This window comes from Pyrus communis, chromosome 17 (genome assembly GCF_041283825.1).
Source record: "Pyrus communis isolate YQ-2024b chromosome 17, ASM4128382v1, whole genome shotgun sequence".
Lineage (NCBI taxonomy): Eukaryota > Viridiplantae > Streptophyta > Magnoliopsida > Rosales > Rosaceae > Pyrus > Pyrus communis.
The window spans coordinates 21,715,514-21,737,999 of record NC_142581.1 but is presented as its reverse complement, the minus strand read 5'-3'; the positions used below and the strand labels follow the sequence as shown (position 1 = coordinate 21,737,999).

The 22,486-nt window shown below is 36.9% G+C and overlaps 3 protein-coding genes across 6 annotated transcripts; 1 reads left to right on the top strand and 2 right to left on the bottom strand.

The window, feature by feature from the left end:
• The first annotated feature begins 1,777 nt into the window (after window positions 1-1,777).
• PDF1A (peptide deformylase 1A) lies at window positions 1,778-4,306 on the top strand. The gene is made up of 4 exons (XM_068447759.2): window positions 1,778-2,276; window positions 2,771-2,860; window positions 2,969-3,036; window positions 3,863-4,306. Exons 1-4 carry the CDS (start codon window positions 1,875-1,877, stop codon window positions 4,101-4,103), a joined length of 801 nt encoding a protein of 266 aa, XP_068303860.2. The 5' UTR covers window positions 1,778-1,874; the 3' UTR covers window positions 4,104-4,306.
• Window positions 4,307-4,362: 56 nt separating this feature from the next.
• On the bottom strand, window positions 4,363-8,009 carry LOC137708638 (Pectin lyase-like superfamily protein). Its single transcript, XM_068447758.2, has 9 exons — window positions 7,584-8,009; window positions 6,894-7,025; window positions 6,553-6,723; window positions 6,439-6,459; window positions 6,120-6,327; window positions 5,742-5,823; window positions 5,552-5,660; window positions 5,311-5,427; window positions 4,363-4,920 (listed from the first exon to the last, which is right to left on the bottom strand). Exons 1-9 carry the CDS (start codon window positions 7,809-7,811, stop codon window positions 4,600-4,602), a joined length of 1,389 nt encoding a protein of 462 aa, XP_068303859.2. The 5' UTR covers window positions 7,812-8,009; the 3' UTR covers window positions 4,363-4,599.
• A 2,038-nt stretch (window positions 8,010-10,047) lies between these two features.
• On the bottom strand, window positions 10,048-18,810 carry UBP5 (ubiquitin-specific protease 5). 4 transcript variants are annotated; one of them, XM_068446543.2, is made up of 14 exons: window positions 18,431-18,809; window positions 17,943-18,197; window positions 17,266-17,410; window positions 17,086-17,145; window positions 16,871-16,966; window positions 15,497-15,527; window positions 15,123-15,397; window positions 14,362-14,502; window positions 14,112-14,282; window positions 12,189-12,446; window positions 11,953-12,101; window positions 10,948-11,517; window positions 10,479-10,752; window positions 10,048-10,377 (listed from the first exon to the last, which is right to left on the bottom strand). In XM_068446543.2, the coding sequence occupies exons 1-14, from the start codon at window positions 18,565-18,567 to the stop codon at window positions 10,234-10,236; spliced, it is 2,706 nt and encodes a 901-aa protein (XP_068302644.2). In that variant the 5' UTR covers window positions 18,568-18,809; the 3' UTR covers window positions 10,048-10,233. The 4 variants fall into 4 exon arrangements, with proteins under 4 accessions (XP_068302644.2, XP_068302643.2, XP_068302642.2 ...); XM_068446542.2 differs by having other exon boundaries at window positions 15,497-15,530; window positions 18,431-18,729; XM_068446541.2 differs by having other exon boundaries at window positions 15,123-15,527; window positions 18,431-18,810.
• Window positions 18,811-22,486: the final 3,676 nt, after the last annotated feature.

The window sequence follows — 22,486 nt, the reverse complement described above, 5'->3', positions numbered from 1 at the left end:
AGGATTAGAATCCATTCTTGATCAAATAAGAATGAATCAATCACATAATGGGGTCAAGATAATAATAGTTGGAATAAAAAAAACCGAGATTGGATGAAGATGAAGTCTTGGCTAAGAGGGATATTAAAGAGATAAGGGAATATCCAAGTAAATGCCGAGAAAACACAGTCTTATCAAGACTTTACTGTGGCAGACTTGTTTATCATGAAGGTTATCCCTATAAATAGGAAATGTTCTGCGATGTGAAAACCCTTTTTAACTTAACAAATAACTCAAACGCTCTAAGAAAAATACTATCCATCCTAAACCTCTGGTCAACAAATCTTTCATTTGGATTAGCAGCACTTCATTGGCAACTGGCAACATCTTCAGTTTGGATTAACAACATTGGATAATCAAGCAATTTAGGAGCATCTTCAATTTGGATTAACAACATTGCTTCTGGTTGGTTGGATATCTATCAAAGTCTCAGCCAACAAAGAATTATTAATTCTTTCACCCAAAGAGGTCACTTCGTTAGCATCCTAGCAAAGTGAAATGTTCTATGATTGGTTACTCTCAGGTGCATTTTACAGTTTGACATTTAAACAACCAAACCACATTCACTATAAGAGCACTCATCTTCCTTGAGTACTTGTGTCCCTACAGAATACAGATTCGGCACGCCTATATTTTCACAAATATAGTTGATGCAACCAACCCTGGTGTAGGAAATCCTGAACTTTGCAATGAATTAGGCAACCTTGCTTTCATGTTTTAGAACCCCAGTCAAAGAGGTGTTCCTTCCTTGGCCATAGTTGCTCAAGTGCAGAAGTCAACAGCACATTCAACACCACCACCACCACATCTATTCTACTCACCTAACCGAGCTCACTTGCGGGCATGCTCACATTCATAAGAATGACGTAGTTAACTCATAGTTACTCGACCTGTGAGCCATGTAGGATTTGTAATTTTTAGGATCAACAATTGTATAAAATGAGAGATGTAATTTTCACACACCAATAGCTTCATGCACACTTATCCTTTATTTCGAATCGTCAAAATAAATAATTAAACCAAAAAAACATACAACATTAAACATGAAATGTGTGAGGCTAAAAATTTGCATTTATTACTCTATTTGGATGAGGAAATGTAAGATTAATATGGAATTCCAAAATGACATAAATAGAAATGACGGAATTTTTTTTCTAAAATTTGTGAATTTTCTTGTTTGATTAACCTACGAAAACAATGGTCGAATACGGAATTTAATGTGTGTATAGAGTCCTTAATATATAAATGAGATAGTAGTTAGAAAATGTGCTAGCACGTGGTGGTGGCGGCAACAGTGATGATGATTGGTGGTGGCGACAATAGTGATGGTAATAGGTAGTGGCTGCGGCAGTGGCGGGGACCATAACAGTATGTGGTGGCCACAGTAGTCGTGATGGTGTGGGTGGTGGTGACGTGTAATAGTGGTGGCCAGTCATGGTTAAGATTTTCTGTATTTTTTAATTTTAAATTAGTATTCATAGAAATTTAGAAATAACACCTATTTACATAGATTTTAAACATGAGAATAGGAGATCCCAAATTTTATAGTTTTTTTTTTTTCTCATGCGAAAATTCTAAATTTTTTGTTTATAAAACCAAACAAAAAAATTGATACATGTCAATTTATAAATTATGTCTTTTGTCCAAATTATAAGTTTGTTTCCCTTGTGCAATTGCAACCATAGTGTACTGTAAAAGAAAGCCTGGGTTGACGTTGTCGTTAAAGTGCCTGAACGACGACATTATTGTTGCTGTCGTTTGATTGAAGCAGTGGACGACATCATCACCTTCAAAGCATCCTTTAAACCCTTTACTTGAAAATCCAAACCACGGCTATGGAAACCATCCACCGATTCTCGCTCCGTCTCGGCCCGATTTGTCTAGCTACCGCCCCGATATTTCTTAAATCCCGAATCATCTCTTTGGATCCCGGACTTCCATACCCGAATCCAGTCTTCAACTCCCACTTCACGATCGGGAAAAATTTCAGCTCAACCTCTACCCCCGTCGCCAAAGCGGGTTGGCTTCTGGGTCTCGGAGGAGAGAAGAAGAAAAGCATCAGCATGCCCGATATAGTGAAAGCGGGTGACCCGGTTTTGCACGAACCGGCCCGAGATGTTGAGCCCGGGGATATTGGGTCGGAGAGGATCCAGAAGATAATTGATGATATGGTGAGGGTGATGCGGAAGGCTCCTGGGGTCGGTCTTGCTGCTCCTCAGATTGGAATTCCCTTGAGGGTCAGTTTTGGTGTTTTATCTTAAAGGCTCAATTTTGATTTTTTTTTTTTTTTTTTCTTCTTCTGTTTCATTAGTTTCTGTTTGGCTGCTGAGAAAATGTGGAAAGAAATGTAAAATGTAGCTTTTTTTTTTTCACCCTGCGTTGGTTCTTGGGAGTAAAATTTTAGACAAGCGATAGTCTGCAGTAAATTCGTTCTAAACTACGGGGAGGGGGATTCGAACTTGAGTACAAGGAGGGGGATTCGAACTTGGCTAAGCCCATGTCTGCAGATAGATAGACCTTTAAATTGTAAACAATCAAAGCTTAGTTCAATTTAAGCTACATTGCTGTTTTAGTGACGTTCGTTTTTTTATTACGGTTACAAAAATTGATACTTTCTTTTTATTTTGGTGGAACGTATAGCTCAACTCACCAGCCTTAAATTCTCGTTGAAGATTTAAACTTCCGTTTCCGTAAAACGAAGGTAACAACTCTGTCATTGTCATCTGTGCAGATAATAGTTTTGGAAGATACAAAGGAATATATCAGTTATGCACCTAAGGAAGCGACTGCAGCTCAAGATCGACGACCTTTTGATCTTTTGGTATGTTAAGTATCTGTGAGAGAGGTGAACATCCAAGTGATGTATTGAATCTTAGGATTGAAAATGTTGCACTTGACTATTGCAATTTATTTGTTATTTTTGAGGCAGGTGATTCTTAATCCGAAGCTTAAAAAGAAGAGCAACAAGACTGCAGTATTCTTTGAAGGGTGCTTAAGGTAACGGATACAATGTTTTTCTATTTTAGCTAGAAATGAGAGAAATCTATGGTTGAGGTCGGAAGAAATAGTAAATGAAGCATCCCCATCAGGGACGACACAGAATTTTCCTTAATGCCCTGTTCTTCTCGTAAATGGATAGTTGAGAACAATAGCTGTGTTGGGGGTTTTGATGTTACAGAGGCATGGCGGTGTTCAAGTTACATTTAAGTTTCTTTATCATTCTCAACATTTGTATCTTCAATGTTCTTGTTAGGAATTTTGAACCAGTATTCTCTGCAAAACTATACAGAATTGGTTCCATATGGTTACTGAATGCTCCTTTGTTTTGCGAGATATGATCATATGATATGAATAAAGTTTATGTTCTATACCATCTCCTTGGATGCCACTGAACTACCACACGGTGAATTTTGAACCTGTCTCAAAGCTAAACCGGGACTTAGTCATAGGGCATGTGAAACTATAGCTGACAACCTCAGGTGTTTCTAGTATTCGAGTCCCTTAATTAAAGAATTCCATCTCAGTTAACAAATTGATAGGAAACATGACGCTACTGCATTATAAGTGTTCCTCATTTGTAAATAGTTTTCATCTCTAAGGTTGAAATTTTTATAATCAATCTCAATTAAGACAGTGTGAAAGCGAACATAGGATTTCATCATGGACCCTTGTTTATTTTGCTTGTGTTGGGTGCTCAACTTACTCGAGTTCACACCGTTCTAATATTGTGTTTTAGAATTTTTTTTCACTCAAGTTACTATGTCCATGGAAACTAGAATCGCCTGCTGTCGATAATTTGTAATTTTACTGTGATATTTTGCAGTGTCGATGGATTCAGAGCAGTGGTGGAGCGAAACCTTGATGTTGAGGTTTCAGGTTTTGATCGAAATGGCCAGCCCATCAAGGTAAATGCTTCAGGTTGGCAGGCTCGTATTTTGCAGCATGAGTGTGATCATTTGGAGGGAACTCTTTATGTTGATAGGATGGTCCCAAGAACATTTAGAACTGTTGAAAACTTGGACTTGCCTCTTGCTGAGGGGTGCCCCAAGCTCGGAAATCGCTAGCTTATGGCTATGAAAATGCAGTCAGTTTAAAAATGCAGAAGATAAAGCGACACATAATATTTGATGCTGTGAGATTTTATGCACTAGATTCTGGTATTCCTGGTGCGACAGACGGTTCATTATTTCTACTGATGTGTACGGTTATCTTAGAATGTATTCGAAAAGGCTTATTCGTTTGAAATTTTGGCTTATGTTGTGACGAAGTCTCCCTGTAAAATTTTTTTTTTTTTTTTTTTTTTTTTTTTTTTGACAATATGCATAAATACATTCCATAAGTAATATTTCATCGAATCGATGCCAAAACTATACTGTGTATACATTATGTACAAATATTCCAACGAATCGATGTCATCACTGCCGTTATCTCTTTTGTGCAAACCCAAGTTTTACAGTGGACTATATACAAAGGGAAAATGCTTCAGGGATCCTGCTCCAAGAACAATATGGAATCCAAAAATGTCGACTCTATACGCTGTAGCTAGATCTATACCACGATCTACTGGGTTGCTGTTCGTCCATATTCCAAACTGCCCAACTTCTGTGAATGAATGGTAGAGTATGACGGGACTTTTTGCGTAATGAAGCTTTCGCTACACGAGAAGCAAGCGGGCGGGTCTACCAAACCGAAACTTGAACCTTGAGCTTGCCAACAAAGAGAGGTGGTGATCTCCCCAACGGATGGTAGAAGCTGAATATCTTCCATGTATAACCCTTCACATGGTGAATAGTCACTGCAAACAAATTTTATTGCTTCCTCCGTAGCAGAAGTCCCTTTAATGTGCACGAAGGATATGTTCTCCACTTTTACCGCCGAAGTCTGCATTCTCATACGACATTGATGTAAATATCTTTTAGTTTAAGCAGCTCTAAAAACTAAAGAGTACAATGTCAGTAATTCTAAGGAACTTCGTTTTGCTGGAGAACTAATAAGTCTCTCCGTGCTAACAAGTACTCGTCGAGATGTCAAATAAATTGTGCCTTGCACTTATTAACAGAGTTATGAACTAAACTTTATGAGGCTACCAATACGTGGGATGAATGAGATAATCTATTTGCAAGAATGAAGTGTTTTTAGTAGTCTCAGTAACTCATGACCACAGAGAGAGAGGAAGTATTCTTGAACCGGTTACCCACACACTCGGCTTATACCTATGAAGGACTTGGAATTAATGGGAGTAGCGCTATAATTTTGGTAAGAACTCTATACCTGATTTAGACATGGCAGCCAGGAGTCACAATAATACTGATCGATTATTATCGGATTTGATACATTTTCCATCAACACATTCCGGAATGCAATGTTGGAGGCAAAACCACTACCGCCCTGATGAAGATGCACGAAAAACCAATTTCAATTAAATGCATAATGGTTCAGAACAAAAGTGCAAGATGAAGAATAAAAAGAACTCCTTGGTGTGTGCCTGTGAACAGAGTTCAGAGAAGGTTACCTGCCATGTTTTGATTCTCACCCCATTATCTGTGTTGGACAAGAATGCTGTATCAACCACTACATCATGCACTTGGGACCAAGAGTTTGATTTTCCCAAGCTTCCAATGCTTGATGAAGTATTTCAAAATTAGTAACATGTCCAGATGATTCCGAGGTTTACCAGAAATGGAAGTATAGTCCAGTTTTACCTTATGCCATGACCGGGGCCACAAGCAATATTTATGATCCGGATTCGTGAAGAATTGCTGACTATAGAAATACAGTCGTCTCCTGGATTGAGTGTATAAGAATCCGATATCAGAAAGAGACCGAGTTTTTTCACCACACTTTGGATTGGACAATGATTATAAGAAACCTTGATTGCTTAAATCGGAAACTAAACATTAGATCTAATACTATGTTGAATACAAACTTCCAATTGGCACGTAATTTTGCTATCAAATCGCTCGAGGTAACAACCAACAACCTTTTCTGTAACAACTCAAACGTGAAAAAGAGATTATATTCCCGGGATCACAAACACTGAATAAGTTTAAAATTGGCAATAGTTCTCTTGGATAACTGACCTGTTCTTATTATGGTATCCTTGACCTCGACACCCTTCGACGCACTAATGTGGATGCCATCAGTATTAGGACTAACAGCAGGCGCTATCACTCTGAGATTAGATGCCACTACCCGCATGCAGTTTGTGAATGCCATGTGCATTTGTTGACTATTGACAATCAAAAGATTCTTTACCTTCAAATTCTTGCACTTATGAAACGTAACTGCCTGGAATGTATTGAATATCCCATATTAAGGTTATGATTGAAAGCTTCGGAGGCATGAAATAGTAAAAGGAAAAAACCAACTGCATTCCCCGTTAACTAAAAAAGCACTAACCGTTGGAGCATGTCGACATGGCTGCCATAAACAAATTAAAGCCACTTTTAGACAGATGTAGGTAGAATAATCTTTACATGAAACATAAAGCTTACAGGTTCAAGAGGGCTATACATTTGATGAGTTGGTCTTGCAAGACCGAGCCCACCATTCCTGCCCCATTCCATTGATTGTCCCTCCCCCTTCTACGGTAAGGTGGTTCACCCCATGGAAATAGAGCCACTTACGTCGATTCAAACCAATCCAAGTATCAGGATCTTCAGGAGCAATGACGGTACCAGAGATCTATTAAGGCATGCGATTTGTTAAAGGGAATGCAAGTAAATTCTGAATAACAAATGTCAAATGAACCATAGATCTTGGACCAAAAAAATACTGAACCATAGATGCATTCTCATCGAAATACTGCTAGTTAGAAAGAAAGAATTACAGCAAGCAATAGAATTGATTCATACCATTAGAGTCACCTTTGATCGACAAGGCCCAGCGATATCAACAGGATGGAATAGGTAAGTGCTTCCAGCAGGAATTACGACTCTTGTCCGCAAAGGGATAGAACAAGCTATCTCCCAAGCATTTTTAAAAGCCTGAAGAGATGAAAAATACCATATCACTCGTCGACACAGGCTTCATTAACGGTTTTGTGGAAAATAATAATGCATAAGAAAGTGCCTCGTTATCGCCTAATTCCCAGAGAATGCATCTCCATAGCTATCTCATCAACCATACATCTCAGTCCATCTCTCCCACTTAAATTATATTTATAAGGAAAAACAACTCTCATTGATAAACGTCGTAAAAGTTTGAATAAAATATCTGGAATTAATATTAAATTTCTGAAACAATTCGTGGTTCTGCAAAATGGGCACAATTCATAGTGCATTTTAATTAGTTATTTCATATATTGTTAAACCAATAAAAGCAACAATGTCTTCGTTTCATTTCAAGCGATATCACTATTCTAAGCTAGACTACGAGAGGGAAAAGGGTTTGAACTCGAAACGCAGTGTGCTTAAGAGTAAAACCCTATTCACGATAGCACCCATTGAACAATGTCATCATTTGTAAATTTTTGTTCTAAAACCCCAAAAAAGAAAACAAAAATAAATCAGCAGAAATATTACAGATTGTGGGAATTATGTTACCTGAGAGTCATCAGTGACGCCATCTCCTTTTGCACCAAACTCACCAACAGAGAGGACCCTCTTGGATCCGGGTCGGATTCTTGTCCACCCGGGTTGTGGGAGGAGCTGCAAGACAGAGTCGAAGGTTTCTCCATGCGCAGTATTTGAGCTGGCTAACAGAAAAAACATATGAATAACACCATAAATTATGGGTTTGGAAGCAAATGGGGATGATCGAAGGCTTCTCATTGTGTCAGATCATGTCAGACAGATCTCAAGAGTTCAGCTTCGAGACGAGGTGCTTAACGACAGTGATCTTTGGAAAATCTACGTCAGAACTGTCCCTTTTTCATTTACCAAAACTGAAAATGTCGGTAGGTTTATTGGATTATACGAGAGTCGCAGGTTTCTAAACGCGGCTTCTTTTTATAAATGGTAGTTAACCTGATTAACCAAAACAAAACGGGTGACGCACAATCTTTTTAGGTCATATTTTATAAACCGCATAATGTGATGATTGTTGGTTAAAGTCACTTCTTAAATTATTAAAAATAAAATTTAACTATTGACTGTCGCACCATTTAATTTATAAAATATTGTCTAGAAAGATAGTTTTCTTATCATTTTTCAAAACGTGATTATCCAAATAAGTTATGGATGGAGTTGTGTGTTTTATTTTTGTAATATTTTTGGTTTGAAGTACTAGAAATGTAGATTAATACTAAATTTTACACATTTTTTCCATAAAAAATTTACTCTGAAAAATCAGGACCAAACCTATTGACTTTTGAATGCGTTGAGGACCATCTGTAGTGACTTTTGAATGCGTTGAGGGATCATTTGTAGTAAAAATGGTAAACTATATTTTACACATTTTACTATATTTTACATATTTTAGGTTTAAGGTGATTTTTAAATTACGTAAAAAATTTGTAATTTTCTCATTTTTCATTATAAGAGTATTGAAATGTTATCAACATATACCTTTGATCTGATTGACTATTTGATCATTTGTTAAATTTATGACCCCATAAACATAAGACCCATATATGGGTTGACGTGTAAGTTACATTTGCGTCACATTAGTCAAAAAAAGGAAAAAAATTCATGATTTTAGTGGAGGATTAGACATCCAAATAGAAGAATGTACTAGGGTCCAAAGTGAGAAAATTAGAACATCATGACCTATTTTGAAAACCGCCTCAAACCTAAAGAGTCCGATGTTTTTATTTTTTTTTTTTATTTTTTTTTTATTTTTTTTTTTTTTTGGGTCAAAAGGATAAAATTCATTAACAACAAGAGAAGTGCAACAAAAGCTCAAAACTAAATAAACACAGGAAAAGAGAAAGGGCCACAACACACAGAAGACGACCAACCTTGGAGCCCAGCACAAACAACCAAACCACACAAAAAACCCTAAACAACTAGGCTTCCTGAAGTTGCAAACGTCGATGCCACCGCCAGAGAACCACATCACAATCGTCACGATCAACCACCCTCCACAATCACCTGAGATTAGACCAACAAGAAACCCAGAATTGGTGAGGACAAAGGTCACATCATCATCCATAGACCAGCACCAGAATAGCCGCCCTGAGAACAATGAAGCACGCAGGTAGAAATAACCCACGAACAACATCGCTGACAAGGGCAAGCAACGGGAGTGACGAACAAGGGCCAACTAGGGTGGTGGTGTGGACACCCGAGCTAAAGCTCTACACACCCTCCCAAAGATCCGTAACAAAACGCGTTAAGTTGAGAGATGATGGAGCCAACTGAGGAAGATAATGGAGGGGTAAGGGTCAAAGAGGATGGAGGAAATGGGAGATTAGGGAATAGGACCCAGCATGGTGAAATCAAAGGCAAAAGGAGAAAAATGAGGAGTAGATCGTGCAGATAGCATGGTTGGGGAAGGAAAATGTGCAGGCTCCTGGAAGAGGAAAAAAACTGAAAAATTCAGAGCACAAACCACAAAGGAAATACACGGGGTCCCCCAGCCAAAGCTAGGGCCGGCGCCGAAACAAAACAGAGAGAAAGAAAATCAGTCACATGGCTGTGAGAAAAGCTCTCACGGGAGAGAAGTGAGAGTACAATGTTGTTAGCCCCAGAAAAACATAGGTTTGAAGATGTGCTGCTGGTGGCGGGGATGGCGATTGTGACGAGGTGGTGCTGGTAGCAACAGTGGTTGCATGCAGTGGCGATGGTGGTGGGGTATGAATGGTGGCAATAGGAGGTAGAGATGAAGGTAGCGATGGATGGTAGCAAGGAGTGGTGCCGCCAGAGGGTGTGGTTGCTAGGTGGCAGGGGTTATGTTGGCGTAGAAAGTGACCGTGGAAGTGGCTACAGTGGCAAGGGTGATGGTAGCAGTGACGTTGGCATTGGTGGCAGTGACAGCGATGGTGGCTGGACCGTGGACGTGATGGCGCAGGTAGTGGTAAGGCAACGGCGATTAGGGAGCAAATTGTGATGAACACAAATGATAGTTGTGCCTTACATGATTTTGTCATTTTGAAAGAAAAACACACAAGCATCCATTTGAAGTTTTTAAATAACCTACCAAACACATTTCACTAGTTTTTGTATCTGTAATTTAGTCCGCGAAATAAACATAGCCCTTGAGAGTTAGTCTTACTATTTTTTGTAAGTAAACACTTGACGTCGCTGCAAAGGATTAGGCCACATCGCTAACAGCTGCATCTTCAGTTGGCACACGCCGATAAAAGAGTACATATGCGGCGCCTGACTTCACCTCGTCTTCATTTATCGGTGATACGCAACTGTCATCAAAACTGTACCACCTATTCTCGTCTAGAAGCTGCGTAAAACAAACCAGTCAATAAAATCTATTTCTGATTACCGGTGAGATATGCAGCTGATTAATGTTTCGACCAAATATAATTCTATCGTCCCAGATACCTTGATATGTGCAGTGTAGTGGCCGCTACCCATTCCGCCAATGTGATTGGTCAAGGCATAGAGCTCATAAAGTTGACGTCGCGAGTTGTTTTTGTTAGCAACGTAACGTGTTAGATCAAAACCATGGATTGGGAAATCCACAAAGGTTTCCAGTTTATGCTTCATCGACCTGCTGTATGAGAACCTCTTTAGATGGATGACTAACACTTCTGGAAGCCTCCATAGATCAAGCTTCTTACTTGCTTGCCTTCGCTCCTTGCACTTCGGGCAGTACCTACACCATACCATAATATTAATTTAAGACACGCTTGTTTGAATACAGCTTCGTTCAACAGAATACATAGTTATCCAAAATTCCGCTTATCAAGCAGGATACAGCTCCTACAGAACCTCTTGATGTTCAAAAGGCAAACTACATATGATTAAAATACATCCATTTAGGGCTTAGTCGAGAGGGAGAGAGACTAACCACATATCTTCAGGCACCAGTGGTTCTTCACGTAGAAAAGCTTCAAGGCAGGTGTATAAGGAGAGAGGTTCAGTTCGGGCTTTCTTTGTTACAGGTCCATATTTATAAACTTCTGGCAAGGTTTCTAGATAATGAGTATCATACTTTTCCGAAAGCTTCTGTGACCAATCAACATATATTAGTATTGATGTTGAAGATGAGGCCAATTTGATGGCTTTATCTTTCCTCGCTGATAGATCAATGCATGAATTATTTTCAGCCACCAACTTTAGAGGCAATTCTTGGGCTTTCACCGCTTCAGAACTAGTGATGTCCTTGCTAGCTGAATTTGATACAGTGGAATCAGTACATGCTTCGCGTGAACCCAAATCAAGAGAGGCGTCTGATCCAGCTGTTGTTGAGCTTACACCGGATATATCCATACTTTTAGCTTTAAGCATTGGAGAAAGCATTTTATGAACAATCGTCTGTATATTGCCTCCTTTAATTTCATCAACACAAGAGATTGGCGAGACGAGAGGTATTCCATAGGGTTTCCATCCTGATGCAACCTGGGAATCACTAATTCCTCTACGAGACAATTAAAAGTTAGTAGGAGAAGCCAGAAAATGATCTACATACCAGATAACTCCAGAACAAGAAGTCCAGTTGTTTAAAGTTCAAGAGAAATACAGATCAACACCACATAGATTTTGTTTTTTATGGTTTGAAATGAGATGTAAAATCAACACCACAGTTTTTTTCTTTTTCAAATTTTTCTGATTAGGAAAATGTGAAAAATTAATTCTGGACAAATTATATTTTTGCAGTCTTAACTCAACAACCAGCTTCTTTTCAAAATGCTTATAAAAGTGGTTAAATTGGCCGGGACTAGTCAAGCAAGGAAAATAACTTTTTGTGAACGTGGGTACAGGAATCAAAGTTAGGGTTAGTGGGGGAGAGTGAGCTTTCTACATGATTCTAAACACTCTGCAGAATATAAGGTGAAGGTCAAAGTATACGTACTGTTCTCGACGGCGATGTATCAACTGAAGATACTTTGTTTTGTTTGGCAATTTTGGAACCTTATAAGCAGCAAGATGGTCATCATCTTTGATGGTAGACAATGATATTAATGGGTCTTCTAAAAATCTCTGAATCATATGATTTCGTATCTGTGAACCACAAATTGAAAAAGTTAACCAACCATGCAGATTCATAAAGCACAGAAGCATCAGTTCCAAATGTAAAATGCTGCTAACCTCCACAAGCAAAAGCTTTTCACCGTGCTTCACAGAACTAGCATTGCTAAGCACCTGGATCAAGTCCCTGCAACGTCCCTGTTTTGGGACTGTGACAGTGCAAGTAGACGGCAATGCACTTCCATCGCAAGAAAAAACTGTCACCGTCATTGTTCTAGTGGTGGTGGACTGGAGTGGCAACGAAAGGTACATAAAGGGATCGAACGTAACAGAGACTTTATTGCAAACGGGACAAACCAAAGTTGACTTATATTGGCCCTGTTAATAGGAAAAATTAAAACCATGAGAAAAAACTATTGGTTATTACAAACTACCAGGAAAAAAATTTCAATCAGTATCAAGATTTAGTGAAAATATCTTTTGCATTAACACCAAACCATGATTCACCGGCCTTCATAGCATCGAGCATAAAATACGAAATTATTTGATACATGAGATACAACACCAGGAAGCTTATATTTGATAAATATATAAGGTCAAAAGAATAATACGAAGACAAGTCACAAACCATTATTTGTATAATCCATGGACAAATTGTAGAAACTTGTCAGAAAAAGCACCCATAGAATTAGCGCACTAGGAGAAGAAATCAACAAGGAATAAGACCTAGACATACAACCAGCGTATTTAAACTCAGGTACTATCAAGTCAAATGAATGGAAATTTGTCTTAGACTTAAGGTTTAAAAATGAAAAGACTGACGAGTCTCAGAAGTTTTTTTTCAAAGGTAAAAAAACTTAAGGCAAAAAACTGACGAGTCTCAGAAGATTGCGAGCAGAAAGCATAGGATTGTACATCATTAGTGGAAGTGCAAACTTAGTGATACATGTCACTGCTTGGGAGCAAAATCGAATAAAATTGTTACGTCAGCAGACAATGAAAAACTTATTGACAGGGAATTTTGGTTCACCACCGGAGTGGTAAAATCAGAACACACAAATAAGATAGCAGTTGAGTAGTTCACCCATAATTGGGCTACATCCACTATACTTTGTAGTGTGTATTTCACTATGTAGGAGAAAAGTTACAATTAAGGGTACATTCCTCAGCTTGAAAGAACATTCCTATGCTTACGAAAATGATGGCAATGAGGAGTGGAAGGAAGAACAAAATGGTAAGTTCCTCAGCTTGAAGGAACATTTTAAACTAAATTACAAGGTTGACCAATAAGCTTTCACCCACATGTTAAGAAAATGCACACTACTATTCAATTGACAATGATAGTGAGGCATGCATAACTTACCCACATTGTGCGAAGGGCATGAACCACTTAACAAAACCACACAATTTAATCTTAAGTTTTACAAGTATAGAAGATAAAGTTTTTTATTTTTTTATAGTAAGAATACTGTACAATATAGGAACAACTATTGCCAGCAAAAGTACAAGTAGAAAACAGGATAGACATCTAGCACCAAGTCCCAACATGTACAAGAAACAACAATTTGAACTGCCCTTGAGGTTACAACAGATTAATATTGCAGGAATCCAGGTATCCACATCTACCATATGAAGAGTTCACCAGTAAAGACATCTCTTTCTTTACAAATATATCACAAGTAATATTGACACCATTTTAAGCGCTGCGTCTTGAAAACACTATCTACCATTTATTGACACCATTTTACAAATATATCACGAGTAATATTGACACCATTTTAAGCGCTGCGTCTTGAAAACACTATCTACCATTTATCTATTAGGTCTTTGATTGAGAAAGCATAATGAAAGAAAAGATAATGAACAGAATCAACTTCAAATTTTAAATGAGAAATAACACTAAACAGATACTAGCGGCAGCAGCAGTAGTAATAGTAGTAACCGTTGCAAGTCTGCATGCAAGTTAAGCACTTGTACAATGACCATTATTAAGTTAGTAACTAATAATTTTTTAACATATAATATTTCCAACAACATACTCACTTGGCACACATCAACAATTATAGAATCATTACGAGCAGTGTGGTTTGCCCAATACTCATCCGCGACTTCTTCATCAGGCCGGCCATCAGCATCTCTAGACTTTATATAAGGTTTGTGTTTCACGCGATTCAGATCTTCATGAAGACCATCTAGCAAAAATGCCAAAAGCTCCTGAAACAACAATTAGTTTTTCGTTAATGCAAATTGCATGCATACACACTGGTGAAAACCTAAATGCCAAGTACCAAACCTGAGAATCGTGCTGATTATAACCACTAAACTGAGGCGCAAAGCGAGCAAGTTTTGATTTAAAAGGTCGAGGGGACACTGGTGTTCGTCCAGGTGCCCATAGCTTCCGCAGTAACTCACCAAATGCTACAGCTAGCTCACCCTACATTTTGACCAATTTGGCAAAAGAAATTCAGCCAAAAAAAAAAAAGCAGCAAAATTTTAATAACACAGACAAATCAACACTATCTCAGTATATCCTTCAAACTGCTTGCTTGGACTTCAATCAACAAACCGATTTCAACAAAATATCTTGTTTCTGAAAATCTTTCATCACCTCGATGTCCTAGAGAATTGAGAATAGTAGTTTGTTTCAATTCTAAGAATGGACATAAAAATGCATCATTTTGTAATGAGAATAAGGTAAACAGCCAAGTTGTGGATAAAAGTAAGCAATACCCTCAAGAAGATTAAAGCTACTCCTTGAAAACATGTATGACTGAACACAAATCATTCATAGAGAGAAACAGGTATTGGCATTCATAGAGGTCCAAGTACTAGCAGTGATAAAGATCTCAGTACTAACATTTGTAGAGGTCTCTTGCAAAAAAAAAAAAAAAACAAAAGATTTCACGGTCTCAGGGTCTTCAAGAGCCTGAACACACCCAAAAATAAAACTGCAAAACTGAATAAGAAATTTTGGCAGTCTATTATAGCAACAAAAGTATAGATTTCAAAAAGCACATAGAGCTGATTTAAGCTCGGATAGTGTTAGAAACTTACAACCATGCCCAGAGGGTTTTGCCAGTTTATCTCTTGATGATAATCTTCCCGAAAATATCTAGCAAACTCCGGTGTATGAACAAGGCACTGTATAGCACTATTCATAAAACAAGTATTCCCAAGGTTTTGCAACCCAGTCAAACCAACAGACGACCCCCTAGTACTAACACCAGTCGTAGGGTATGTAGTATCCAGTTCCCTTGCAATCAGGCCTTGACTATGTATGAGCTCTGAGCTGTAGTTCTTTGATGCACCCCTGGTTGCAGATAAACCTCCTGCAATCGACAAGCTTGACTTAGAAGGCTCTACAAGAACAGAGGAAGCTTCCTTCTCTAAAGAGCGAACAGAACTCGGGGATCCACCCGATGTGTTACCATTGACAGGGTTAAGCACCTCCACCAGAATCTGCTTCAATTGATCACAAAACAAAACAAGTTTGAACTCAGAAAAACAAAACTAAAATTAAATGAAGCCAAAGTAAAGCCTCCAATAAGGAAATCTCCACAACCATTAAACCAGTAAAACCGTGCTCCTTTTCGACTAAATTATAAAACCCAACTAATAAAGGTCACTCTTCCTTGACTGTAGATCTACGTCCCATCACAATTGACGGTCATTTCCTTCCCTCACCAGTTACCACACAAAATCCATCACACTTTTCTCTAGTTACTTTGCCACTTTAACAAAAGTTTTTAACAGAGAAAGATAAAATGTGTGCATAGCACTGCATACTACTCAATACTGATTAACTAAACTTAGATTTTCCAGTAATTATCATGCCACCATAATTTTCAACATAGAATAAGCACCTTTGTGCATAGATACTGCTACAGCATAACATATTATTCCATATACTACATAAGACCTGTCTCAACTAGAAACCAATCTCTAGGCTGGTGACAGGCCATAAAATTGCAGTCACAGCCCACAACCATAAGAAGCCAAGTTCACAGACACATCTCATCTATGCCTGCAAACCAAACATTGGTACCTACAGGTATATAATAGACAGATCTCCACTATTAAAAACCAAACATATGGTGCGTAAACAAAAATTAAATAAAAAAAAAGGATAAAATAAAAAATAAAAAAAATAAAAAAAAAGAAACACAGAAAGCTGTAAGTGAACGTAAATTGCTTTTGTATATATATATGCAGTTCAGAAAGTTCCTCAAGGAGAATGTGACAAACCAATAAATCATGTTCAGACACTAAGATGGCGGGTCAAAATGGGCCAACAAGCTCAACTGAACCATTTGGAGGTAGATAATTACAAAAATACACTCTGATTAACCAAGTTAACTAAGTAGTGGGAGGTGACTAACCAATATAAAGGAGGCCAGCAACATACAGAGCAAAACTCTCATGAAAGAAGTGTGCAACACAAAACAGATGCTCTTGCAAACTGACGTGGTAGAATAATAATTCAAGAATGGTACTTCCAGTGAATAGCAACACAAAAGCAATATATCTATACTTGATGTTTTAAGGAAACATTCAATTCAAACCTAAAAGCCCATAAAAACATTAAGGAACACAAGAATCTCTAATGATATCATGTTAAAGAAGTATATGTTTGTGATTCCAAAATTAAGAAACAATTTTTTGGAAATGTATTATGTAGCTGTAGCTTTAACTCAGCAAAACATGAACGTATAAAATTTCCTATGTACCATCATATGAAATTATGAAGTCCTATGCTAAAGAGAATTGTGCATGTCATTCCAACAAAGTGATGGAAGACTCACATCCTGATCCATCTGTATATTGGCATCATCAAGAGTTTTATCCATGTCGTTCATCAGGGCATGTTTCCGGCGTCCATAGTAATCCCAAATGCACACCTTCAATCGAGGAAATTCTTAAGTACCAACAACATACAGGGAGTAAACGAGCTGCTGAACAAAATATTTCAATCAAACAATGAAGCTAGATGCAGAACCAGAGACATAGGAAACTTTACTTGTTCCAAGCTAAGATCAAAGATATCACAAGCTCTTCTGTGAAGCTCTGCAATGGTTTCCTGCCAAAAGAATTTCAATCTTCAGGTAAGAAAAATCAGCACATACTTTGTAAGACCTTACTAAAGTGGTGCAACTACCACTGAAAAAAGTGGTACATCATGATCTGCCTTATATTTTACCTTTTTGCTTATTCGTACGGTAGAGCGGTCACCTTTTGGCATCACAAGTAATTGAAGCCGCAGAGGGTACACTTCTACTGCCATCTCCGGCTGAGAAAGACCTGAACTAATCACTTTCCTTGGCAATGTTGGACCACCACCATACCTACAACCAGAAACACTGCATTACACATGTAGTCTCTTGACATTCTCCTCCAACCACAATAAATTGCAAAAAAACACAGAAATGAAACTTGATATTGGCTCAAAGGCAATCATTTAAGTGTAAGGAGAGATACACTCTTCGGTACCCCTTCCAACCCCAAAAATATGCATAGATAATACTGTATGGTCACTGAAATGCAAATCTAAAGGAATTTTCAGGAAGGCTGGTCCTCTCAAAATAAATGTTAAATTTATTCAATCAATCGGTAACATTGCAAAAAAAGAGAAAGTAACAAATCTCTAGAATACAACTAAACAACAACAACAACAACAAAGCCTTTTCCCACTAAGTTGGATCAAATCTCTAGAATACAATTAATTCAATAAAATTGGTGGTGTGTTAAGATCATTCTGGGTTTCCTTTTACGATATAAAAACCCAATAAATATGTGTGTACATATATGAAAACACTTGAGTGTATTTGGATTTCCATAGTGGTAGGGTTAACAAAGAAAGGCATGACATTTCCATACCATGTATGCAATCGGTTCCAAACTTCATGCGGGAGCAAGACATAATCGCGGCCTTCCAGTAACGTATCATGTATCTCAATGCCCGAATTGGTATCCTCTGATGCTGCATCATATATCAAGTCAGAATTATCAATACCAGCAGGCCTCTTTAAGGCACTGGAACCGGGCGAATCACAATGCTCCGACACCGAGGATGCATCATTCGGGTTATTGGGTTGGTCATGGTTCACATAATCAATCCAACGTTGCCACCATCTAATTGGGAACAAATTCAAAAATGAAAAATAACACAAAACATTAGAACCAATTTTCACTACAACATATGAAATCACAACCCATTTGATAAAAGATTAAGATTTCATTGTTTTAACAGAAACACCGAAAAATGAACAATTCACAGCGAAGAACTAATTTCTAATTATTTAAAAATTAATCATCAAATTTCATAAATAAATAAATAAACCTAAAAAAATGCAAAAATTTGCAACCTTTGGGTGAGCAAGTAGAAGACATCGCCCTCTTTGGAATTGGCTTCAGCAGCCAAAGCAATGTCTCGTATCAAAATCCTTTCTTCCTCCGGCGAAAGCTCTGTGCTGCTGCTGCTGCACAGCGACACCGCGTCCATCCCTCGCCGACTTGCAGGGTGCTGCCACCGGAATTGCAATCCCTTGTCCTGAGGCCACGGACGGAGAAGGAGGTGGGGAAATTTTGGGGAAAGAAGTCGGTGAGAGAGAGACTGAGAGAAACAGCGACTAGTTTTTGTGAAAAAAATAAAATTTGTAAAAATAAAATCAAGGGGCGAGTAGCGAGGGGAAGGTTTTCAAACCCACTATTCAAAATTTAAGAACGTGTTTTTTTTTTTTTTTTTTTTTTTCCTTAGAAAGGGATAAGTTTGTGTCTAATTATTTATAAGTGACATATCTTAAATTTGATTCGTCAAAAATGAATTTGAAATACATTATTACTAACTTATTACGTGTCGTGTAAAATACAGACATAAAATTTATCTCAACTACGGAGACAACTGTTATGGTTGATTTCAAAGCAATTAGAAAGATTTGTTTGTGTATTTTAATTTTAAGAATAAATAAAAATCAAATCTCGCATCTCGCCTGAGATTTGGAGAGATTTACTCAAAATTTGACATTTATATTTCTAAAAATCAATTAAATCCCACCAAACTTTTTTTTTAATGAACAAAAGAAAAACATCAAAGAATGATCACGGTCACAACTAGTTCTAATAGAATTAAAAATTAGGCATTTTTGGCCAACAAATTAAATTTTGACTCACAAGGATTTACATGGCGCACACCATAGGTCCCGCCAAATTACACACATAGCATGTGAGTCAACAAAGTCAGATAAATTATCTAATGTGACACATGTCGACACCTGAGACATCCGTCAAACAAATCAAATTAAGTACAAAAAGCGACAAAATAACTCTAATTTGATCAAATTATATCAATTTGGTTCAATTTGGTTCAATTTCCTAAACCAAAGATTTTTGTTCAATTAATGACTAAATTAAAAGGAAAACTAATGAAAATGGCTTGAAATTTTTGAGTTTTAACGATATGAACAAAATAAAGGGTAAAGTGAATAGTACCAAAATTGACTTTTTAGTGTAAACATGTGGTTTTTTGTTAAAGTAAACAGTACCGAGGGCTTTTCATTAAAACTCCCTAAATTAAATCAACTAGTCTATATCAAAAATCTAATTCAATCAATTACGGGATTGAGATTGGGCCTTCCAAACTAAGCTCAATTCTTTACCTATAAATAGTAGGCACTCATTCATAAAACCAGGGCAAAAGGAAGCAAGTCGAAGGGCCTTCGGACATCCAAAAATCTCTCAAACGTTCAAACACCCAAGTACTAGTGTTCTTCATCAAGCTCCCATAGAATAAACAAGTACAATAGACATAAGTCGATTCATCCCACAAAAAGAACATTTTTTTTCTTTCGAAGTCGAAGGTATCATACACTCAGAAGGGTATAACTAATATCCACTGGAGCCCAAAAAGGCTAAAGGCATTTTAGCCCAACTCACCTCACAATTAAATGACACACGTCTTCTCCAAAGCTTTCAACTCTAAAATTACTTGTATATAAACAGATGAATTTGAATTTCCTACAATTTGACCTTCAGTTTAATTTTTAATGTAATGATTTTATTTGATTTTCTTTTTTACACAAGGATCAATTCGCCTAGAAATTTAAGGGTGTTATTTCTTTTTCTTTTTTTCTTTTTTATAAAAAGGGGACAATTGGTGGTAAAATACGATTATCTATGTCTTTCAGCCCCGGAAAGGTTATACGAAATTTTACCTTACTCGTGTTCACAATCAAACATACTCACCAGCTCAAATCATTCGAACCAGAGCCTACCATATTTTTTTAATGCTAAACTACTAATTTGCCCCTTGAACTATCATTTAACTTTCGATTTCCCCTATGAACATTTTAATTGAACAATTAAGGACTTAAACTAATTTTTTTGGCCGATTTCCCCCTACTATTAGTTTTTCATAAATTTCATCCAAATTAACATTAATTCTTATCACATGCACACCACGTGACTCTCCTTTGTCGACAAAAGCGTCACTTCGCTAGAGCTTCAGACACAAAAGCTATAGAATCACACATATTTACATGGGTTTATAGTTTAGAAATCTAGGGTTTTAAATTATTTCAAAGAATGAAGCGACCAAATTATCTTCACATGTTGTGCACATGCTTCCATTTAACAAAAATTTGGATGGAATGAATGAAAAATTAACATCAGGGGGCAAATCGGCCAAAAAAAATTAGTTTAAGTCCTTAGTTTTCCAATTAAAAAGTTCAGGGCAGAAATCAAAAGTTAAGTGATAATTCAAGGGGTAAATTGGCAGTTTACTTTTTTTTTTTCTTTTTTTTTTTTTTTATTGAAGAGTGTTATTTCAAATTGGTTGTTTTGTGAAAGATTTTGTGACTCGGTGTTTAATCAAGGTCAGCCCTAAGAATTTGAGGGCCCTAGGCGAACCTTCGAATTGGGGCCTAATATTCTATGATCTCTGGTTCTTTATACATTGATATGTATAAAATGAATTCACTAAATACATAAAAATTTCTATTTTCACGTCAAATATCATTAAAATTAATATCAAAACTCAAAAAAAGATAAATATACAAATATTACATGTCTCATGTTTTTAGACACAAATGTACTAAATGTTTGCAGCCAAGAGTCTAAGATTGAGAGTGAAAAACAATAAAATTTGATTGATAAGTACAATAACTTCAACAATGCCAATTGTTTCTCTTTGTTTTTTTTCTAAAATCAACATTACACTAACGAATCGAATATTAAAATAATCCATTGAATAAAAAAAAATTATTGAAAAGCAACAAATAAATTCATAGTTTTGATTACCTTAAAGTACAATCTTCAAGACCGTGTGATGGTTGATTTAAACATTCAATAGAAATGGAGAGTATGGAAAGTTGAAAGGAAAAAAAATTGCAAGGGGACTTGAGTAAATTGGGAGTTGGACATACGGATTGAGAGTAAATTTGAAAACAAGAAAAAACTAGTGACTAAAATGGTAGTTCCATGTTTCGAACTCAAGGCCCCAAAAAAAAAAAAAAGAGATGAACATTTCACTACACCAACAAATAAATCATGATATTTTTTTACTTTTTCTGTATTTATATGTTAATTGCAGGATATAAAAAAATTGGGGGCCCTAGGCGGGCACCTACTTGGGCTACCCTTAGGACCGGCCCTGTATTTAATAACCCCAAAAATAAAAAATTAAGCAAGAAACTACTCTCCCACCTAGCCCTGACTCAGGTCCAGTGCTACCAGGGCGATTGTCCAGAGCCCAAAATTGAAAAAAAGCACCCGAAAAAAAAATTTCAAATAATTAGGTATAAAAAAATAAAAAAAATTTGTCCATAACCCAAAATAGAGGCTGGAGGGCAAGAGCCCAAGTTTGACAATAGATGAAATGGCCTAGGTTTTGGGCATTAAAAAATAATAATAATAACTCGTCCCCCAATTAACCTTAAGTTCCTAACACATCTACCTTTTTCTCGATTCCCCACCCCACTTTGCTGATAAATTTTTCATTGTGACGGGAATACAGGTGGTACACCACGTATTTTTATATAAGTGGTGGAAAATTTTATTTTTTAAGTTATTAACTTTTTAACACACATATCGTACCATTTGTACAGTGACATGATATACTAACTCATGTGCCGGAAAAATTATCGTTTATAACCAAAATTTATGTTTTAAATTCAAAATCTATCATTTATAGCCAAAACCTCACATCAATATACCAAATTACCCTCAAAATAGAAAACAAACTCCAAAGAGATTCTCTTTGTGTTTTTTTCATTTTAGGGTTTAATTATTTTCATATCTCAATTTGAATCTGAAAAGATAGAAAGAGGAGCTTGATGAAATTAAACACTTAAGAGAATTTATCATTAATAGTCAAAATTTAACACTCAATTTCATAAATGTCATTTTTTATAAATTCTTTCAAATAT

Bases quoted from the DNA above. Each gene is read 5' to 3' on its own strand.
- PDF1A (XM_068447759.2), top strand. From the start codon at position 1,875: ATGGAAACCATCCACCGATTCTCGCTCCGTCTCGGCCCGATTTGTCTA. The intron at 2,277-2,770 runs GTCAGTTTTGGT...TCATCTGTGCAG, and splicing joins AGATTGGAATTCCCTTGAGG to ATAATAGTTTTGGAAGATAC. The intron at 2,861-2,968 runs GTATGTTAAGTA...TTTTTGAGGCAG, and splicing joins GACGACCTTTTGATCTTTTG to GTGATTCTTAATCCGAAGCT.
- UBP5 (XM_068446540.2), bottom strand. From the start codon at position 18,567: ATGGACGCGGTGTCGCTGTGCAGCAGCAGCAGCACAGAGCTTTCGCCG. The intron at 14,503-15,122 runs GTAAGTTTCTAA...GTCAAAATGTAG, and splicing joins AAAACCCTCTGGGCATGGTT to GGTGAGCTAGCTGTAGCATT. The intron at 14,283-14,361 runs GTTTGGTACTTG...TTGTTGTTTCAG, and splicing joins ATAATCAGCACGATTCTCAG to GAGCTTTTGGCATTTTTGCT.
- LOC137708638 (XM_068447758.2), bottom strand. From the start codon at position 7,811: ATGAGAAGCCTTCGATCATCCCCATTTGCTTCCAAACCCATAATTTAT. The intron at 7,026-7,583 runs GTAACATAATTC...TCATCTCTTCAG, and splicing joins GCGTCACTGATGACTCTCAG to GCTTTTAAAAATGCTTGGGA. The intron at 5,428-5,551 runs GTAACCTTCTCT...CATCTTCATCAG, and splicing joins TGAGAATCAAAACATGGCAG to GGCGGTAGTGGTTTTGCCTC.